At 45.2% G+C, this 7,300-nt stretch overlaps 1 protein-coding gene across 1 annotated transcript; it reads left to right on the top strand.

Annotated features, from left to right (window-relative positions):
* Positions 1–3,435: 3,435 nt before the first annotated feature.
* Positions 3,436–5,381, top strand: zcchc9 (zinc finger, CCHC domain containing 9). The gene is made up of 6 exons (XM_079179228.1): positions 3,436–3,485; positions 3,839–4,278; positions 4,390–4,540; positions 4,638–4,730; positions 4,811–4,879; positions 5,171–5,381. Exons 2-6 carry the CDS (start codon positions 3,850–3,852, stop codon positions 5,281–5,283), a joined length of 855 nt encoding a protein of 284 aa, XP_079035354.1. The 5' UTR covers positions 3,436–3,485; positions 3,839–3,849; the 3' UTR covers positions 5,284–5,381.
* The last annotated feature ends 1,919 nt before the right edge of the window (positions 5,382–7,300 follow it).

Below are 7,300 nucleotides of genomic sequence, written 5' to 3'. Positions count from 1 at the left end.
TTATAGATTAAAGATACAAAATAATCGTGGTTGCTCGTAATAACTCATGTAGATAACCACAGATGAGTTTTGATGCTTTATTTATTAATAACTGGTGTTGTTCTGCCCTCTGGTGGTGGAATTCAGCTGCTGCAGCGATGAAGGACTCTGATCAGAACTCGTGCCGTTCGTCGCATCGTCCATCGTCTCCTTCCCGGCGACGCTTTCCTTCACAGTTTTTGGAGACTCTGGCGAGAGATGAGAACAAAGAGTTACTGAGGCCTCGTGTATCAATGCCTCTCAAGGTGCCACGATGTCAAGTACACATGTCGAGTACCACAGCTGTAGAGGCGGCGAACTTTCTGGACGTCCATCTCTGACATCTTCACCCTCTGCCCCATGTCCACCCGCTGACCCATGTTCTTCACGTACTGGCTCAGGACGATGGTGCGTAAACCGTTGGCTGAAAAAAACCCACTGACGCACAAAAAACATTTACATCAATAACTCATCTTCATAAAACATTTACATCAATAACTCATCTTCACGATCACGTTACCTCCCGTAGTGAAGGATGGAGTTCATGTCGTAACCGAGGTCAAACGTCACGCCTGGTACTCTCTGGAAGTTTTTCTCCATCCCTGAAACACATCAGTATTATAATAATAATAATACATAATTCACTCAGAAATGTGTTTTACCTCTCTGCTGAAAGAGGAACGTTACCTGCAGGATTTGTGACATCACAACTAGTTTGCAGCCAATCAGGGTTGAGTACGAAACGCACGCGTCTCATACCTTTTACTTTAGGACACTACAGCTCATGAAGTCTACTACGGTTTCCTGCAGGATGCATTCAGCCGTGGACCACGTCGCCATTTACAAGACCCCCCCCCCCCCCCCCCCCGATCATATATCTGCTGTGCAAAGGATTGTGGGTCGGAAAAGCACTCTGGGCTTATAGGTATTTCTGTCATTCTGCATTTGCAGACAACTCTGTTGATGTATAACGTGAGCTTCCTGTGTTTGATAGGCGGCTAAAAAAGGTTTTTAAAAATGGATCTGAGACGTTGAGTTGAGCTCTTTGTACTTTTAGGAGGAAGTAGATTTTAAACTTCCAAGTTGTCTTCAACGCAGCTTAAAACTTTATTTGGTTCAGTTTTTCTTGTGATCTATTTTGAGCGGTTTTTAAAATTTATTTTGACATCATTAGCTCCTGTTTGTGTATATTGTTAAACTGCAGACAACCATCACTGGATTACTTTTATATTAAAGAAAACCTAAAAACATGACGATTCTTCTGCAGCGCTTCTTTTCCAGGATTTCTGAGCCGTTTTAAGCAGAAACTCTTACCCTGCATGATGTTGGGGAACAGGACTGTGATGTACGTGTCGCGGTCCATCCTCGTGTGTTCGTGGTGGAAGCCCAGAGCGTGAAGAATCTCGTGGACGATGTTACCCACAATGCACTCGGGGCCGATGAACAGGACTTGCTCGCCGCCGCCGAAGCCGACGTACGACGCACACCTGGAAAGGGTCAGTCGATGCACAAAGACGAAACGTTTCCATGTTACCTGAACACGTTTGTATCGGTGCACTCGTTCTGCAGCACTAAGACGTCTCGTACCCGCTGCTGAGCTTGAAGTGCAGGAAGCTGCTCTCAGAGGTTCTCTTGGGGAACGACAGACAGGTTTGTTCGGACACCATCGCCATAGCGGAGACGATGTCGGCCGTCCGACCGACTGCAAGTAAAATAAATACACAACGTTAGAATAAAGATCGGAGACTAGTAGAAACGCGGAGCGGCGGTCTGAAGGCTGCTCACCTAACTCTGGGCTGACGGCGTACGGGATCGCTCTCGTGGGCCAAACGGTTCCCACCGCGTTCCTGTCGCTCTGTGGGGTCCAACAGTTAACACACACTTATGTAAAGAACGTTTGAGCGTTGTGAGTCTTTGGGATTGTTTTAAGTCTCCCTGAGCCTCCTTCAGTCTCTTCCTGGTTGGTCGTCTCTCTCTGACATGTAGGATGAAGGCCTGAGGGGCCCCAGACACTTTTGGCCCCTGACCTTTGCCCAACAGGCCCCTCCACTAAATCATCCAGAGTTTAAACACTCTGCTGGTTCATTCAAGTCTTTGAACCAAAACGTTACATTTGCGAGTCATAAAACGAGAACATCTCTCTTTGGGTTCTTCTGATCAACAGCATTCATTACATCTGATGGTGCTTTTAGTTCATCATTTAAAACAGTGAAGTATGTTCTAAAACTCTTAAAATCTGCCGTTACGACAGTGTGGCATGATGGGAAATGTAGTGTTTTTGTGGAGCACTGCTGTTACTCACAAACAGAACCATGTCTCCCTCCATCACGGCGAGCTCCGCCTCCATCAGCTCTGTTTAAAACGCCGCGAAGGAAAACACAAACATTAAGATCATAAACAGACTTTTTCTTCTTTGTTCAACCGTTCTTTTCAAATATGACCGTTTTAAACACCGACCTGCTAGAGTCTCTGGGTTGGCCTTCATGTAACGCTCTGCTTTGATGAGCGAGTCGTCCAGAGCTGCTGTAAACACATCGATACAGAGAACAGCTCGTATCTCATCACCGTGAACATGTTGCTGGAGCTTCAGTCAGACTAACGTACCTTCTCGTTCTCCCCGTAGAGGACCGGAGGCCACTAGAGAACAAACAGAGGACACAACATGTTTCACACTTTTTCTACCAGAAAGTGAAACAAACGTGTCGATTTCTCACCATGTTGAACAAAGAGAAGAGCAGCGAGGATGAGGAGGAGCAGCATGTTCCTCACAGAGCAGAACCAGTGAAGCGCTCTGCTGCCTCAGTCTCCTTAAGTAACATCACCTGTGAGCGGTTAACGAGCTCCTGTCTCACTCTCCTCCTGTCTCACTCTCCTCCTGTCTCACACTCCTGTCTCACTCTCCTCCTGTCTCACACTCCTGTCTCACACTCCTGTCTCACAATCCTCCTGTCTCACACTTTCTCTCTTATTCTCTTTTTTAAAATACAATTACAGCCTGAGATTTAACATCATTAAATGCCATTTTTAACGGCTGCTTTTCTGTATTTATTGCGCATATCAAAATGAATAACTTACTTATTAATTTGAATCTTATAAGCAATTTAATATCTCACCAATATTCAGATTTAAATACCACTTACTTTATAGCATTAACATGTTTAATATTTTTGTTTTCATGAATCTTGATACCGGTCACTTTGGTAATTATCTATATATTTAAATGTAATGACAAATGTAATGACAAATGACAAACAGTCCAGAAATAATTGCATTTATATTTATATTTATATATTGTTCACAAGTTGAAGCATTAAAACATGTTATCGTTCACATGAACAGGCAGCAGGGGGCGGTGTGGAGCTCTTCTGATGGTTTGTGATCCGATAATAAAAACAAAGAAGAAGACGAAGAAGAAGACCGATCACTTCCGGTAAAAATACAATCACATGGGCTGTAACTCTCTCGAGGTAACGTTGTTTCTGAACTTATAATAGTATTTTTTAAACGACATATTCAATAAGAAATTCTCATTCTAACTATGTTGTTATAATAAGTTAGCTCACGAGTGGCGAAATGCTACTTTTAGCTCAAAACGTAAGATAACGCTCTGTGTCGTTAGCTTAGCTGCTAGCTTTACATGCTAATACAAATGTCAACAAAGTATTTTTTTTGCTGTTTTTCCGTAAAATAATTTCTCCTAACGACGTTTGGATTCAACAGTTTCAGTAACGCTCATCGAGTTATTCTGTGCTAACGCAGCTAACAGAAATGTTTCTGTGAATTATTCCTCCTGAAACCTTTTTTCCTCTTTAAACTTCAGACGGTTCCGTCATGACGAGGTGGGCGAGAGCCAATAACGTCCACAAACACAAGCCAGCGGAGGCCACTCCATGGACTCAGCTGAGAGGAGGAGGAGGAGGAGGAGGAGGAGCAGCTGCTGGAGGAGGAGGAGGAGGAGGAGGAGGAGGTCACCATTCAGGCGGCTCTAGACATGGACCCCAGAGGGACCATCAGAGGGACCACCTGAGAGGGACTCATCCCGGAGGATCGGCTGTGAAGAAACCAAACCGTCCCAAGAAGGACTACGTGGGCGAGGACGTGAACGGCTTCCTGGAGTTCCTCCAGCAGAGCGGACGGCCGCTGCCTCGGGGGGGCGCGGGAGGACGGGAGCTCCGGGAGGAGGTGGAGACGGCTCTGAAGAAAGACCGGAGGAGAGAGGACCGACGGGTGAAGAGGCAGAACGACAAGAAGAGCAACATGGTGCGTGATGAACACGATGTCATCATTTTATACATTTTACATGAATCACTTGAGTCCTTGTTTACAGGCTCTGATGCCTCCTCGTCTCCTTGTCTCCTTCCCTCCCTGCAGCTGTGCTTTAACTGCAGGAAGCCCGGTCACGGATTGGCCGACTGTCCGGAGGCCGAGGCCGACGAGGAGATGGGCCGAGGCATCTGCTACCGCTGCGGCTCCACCGAGCACGAGATCCACAAGTGCAGAGCCAAAGTGGACCCGGCTCTGGGTGAGGAACCCCCCGCGGAGACTCGACATGAAGACGTCTGTTTGATTCATATTCATAACTAATATCTAAATATTCATAACGCTCCTCTTGTTTTCAGGAGAACATCCGTACGCTAAGTGCTTCATCTGCGGTCAGACCGGACACGTGTCCCGAGGCTGTCCAGACAATCCCAAAGGCCTCTACGCCCAAGGTTCAAACACCGATGTTCATCATAAACACATTTAAATACAGAAATACATGTATATTCATAGATTTGACGTGTTTCTGCAGGAGGTTCTTGTCGTGTTTGTGGTTCAGTGGAACATTTTCAGAAGGATTGTCCCGAACATCAGACTGCAAGTGAGTCTAACATTTAATAATGAAATAAAATATATTATGATTTAATACTCATTTTAAATCACTTGTTTTTCTGTGATTTGTATTTGTTGATTTTCTTTCTTTATGAATAAAGTTATTATGCTAACTGGTTAGCATCACTGAGCTAGCTAACGCTACAGCGAGGAGGTGACGGTCGACGTGATCGTGTTATTAGATCTTCTTTTCGTGTCGTTTCTTTGTTTTATTCTACGCCTTCGTACCAGAGTCTTCCTCGCTGTGATGTGTTTAGTTGAACTCTTCGTCTCCCTCCAGCTAACTCGGTGACGGTTCCCTGGCTGTCCAACAACATGAGCGCCGACCACGAAGACGTTCACGTCCCGCTGAAGAAGCCCAAACCCAAACCGACCAAAGTGGTGAAGTTCTGATCTCAGCTGGACTCGAACACACGGACTGAACGCCGCTCGCTCTCTGACTCTTTGTCTGTTGAAGAGAAACTGTTAATAAAGTTTTTCTTCTGTTTCTTTACGGCGTTACTTTGTTCAATAATTATCAGATCATTTAGTTTCTCTCATCAAACTAAAATAACATCGTTCCTCAGATGAACGAGACCAAACGGCTGTAATGAGGAGACTCGGCCACTCGGGAGCAGCACTGCTTCAACACGATGAAGATGATGATGAAGACGAGTCGTCTGGTTCACATTCAGCTGTTTGTTTCCTTAAAGAAAGAAACTGATGAAAAGATGTTGGAGGCCTCATCGTCTCAGAGAGGATGATGAAGGTGATGAAGCAGCTTCATCGTCTCAGAGAGGATGATGATGATGATGTTGCTTCATGATGCGTTCAGGGTCGCAGAGGAAGATCAAAGTTAAAGAAATGTTGCTTCTCTTGTAACTTATAGTTCAAGAAAGAAAGAAACGATATTTACAGATGTGTAGAAACTAAAACGTATATAAATGAGTGAAGGAGTGACGTCATCTTCATGTTCTCCGTTCATCTCGTTCTTCTCTTGTTTCTCTTCAGTGGAAACACAAACGTTAATGTGACGATGCGTCTTTGTCCCAGTAGAGGACAGAACGTTAACGTGTCCGATCAATAAATCTGTTCACGCTCTGAGATCTGAGAACACGAACACGTCAGAGACCAGATTCTTTCAAGGAAGGGGTGTGTGTGTGTGTGTGTGTGTGTGTGTGTGTGTGTGTTCCCCTGGAGAGTGTCTTACGTCACTGATGATGCAAAGGTTTCTGGGAACTCCTCGGCTCTTTGAGTCCAGTCCGCAAACCTCGTTCTCTAATACACAAGAAAATACTGAATATGTATTTAAGAAACTTTAAATAAATAAAGTTTACTTACAGCGTTACTTTGTCTCTCTACTGTATTGAAGAAGATTGAGACCATAAACTCATGTTTACAATGTTTACTGAGGTAATAAATCAAGAGAGAAGTAGAGTCATTTTCTCATAGACTTCTATACAACCAGAGGAGTCGCCCCCTGGTGGACACTAGAGGAACCTGAAGCTGTGATTCCTGCTTTAGTTTGTGTTCTTTCATGTTTTGCTGCTTTGAGTAACAGACAAACAGACTCTTCTTCTTCTGCGCTCATGTGGAGTAGAGTAGTGTTAGCTCCAGCGACTCCCGGGTTGGATAAAAGTGGATTATAGAGTAAATAAGAATGTGTGTGTGTGTGTGTGTGGAGGGGGGGGGCTCCTGGAGGTGGACCCCCCCCCCATCTCCTCCTCTCTCATGGAGGCAAAGTGAAGCTGCAGCCAGACAGCTGCTCACTGCCAGCTCACTGAGGCTGATTACACAATCTACCCCAACAAGCTTCATCCACAGGAGTGTGTGTGTGTGTGTGTGTGTGTGTGTGTGTGTGTGTGCGTGTGTGCGTGTGCGTGTGCGTGTGCGTGCGCCTCATAACACAACACAGAGGCTTCATTCACTGAAGTCTCCTGGATCCAATTTGGGAGGATCTGAGCGGGGGTCCGGCTGTTGTCTTTCTGTTTACTGGATTGCGCAACATCCACTCTGAGCGTTTAGCTCTTGCAAACATTCTGTCGTCGTCACTTCGGTCCAGACTGAAATCTCTCAACAGCTCTTTGACGGATTGTGGTGAAAGTTTAGACGGACGTTCCTGATCCCCAGAGGATGAACCCCACTGACTTTGTTGATCCTCTGACTTTTCGTCTAGCGCCACCATCAGGTCAACATTTGTGACCAAATATCTACAGAACTAAAGACAATGACTTTGTTTATTTGCTAATTAGCTAATGCTAGCATGCTAACACTCTAAAACTCACCTGTTAAACATCAGCATGCGGTTAGCATGTGTTAGCATTGTCATTCTGAGCACGTTAGCATTTCTGAGCTTTTGGTGGACGTACGATGAGCAGGACTTCAGGTTTCTATTGTTAAGATTGGAGGTAAACATTCGGGTCACTTTTGA

The sequence above is a fragment of the Pholis gunnellus genome (genome assembly GCF_910591455.1).
Source record: "Pholis gunnellus genome assembly, chromosome: 18".
Lineage (NCBI taxonomy): Eukaryota > Metazoa > Chordata > Actinopteri > Perciformes > Pholidae > Pholis > Pholis gunnellus.
This window is presented reverse-complemented; position numbering and strand designations above follow the sequence as displayed.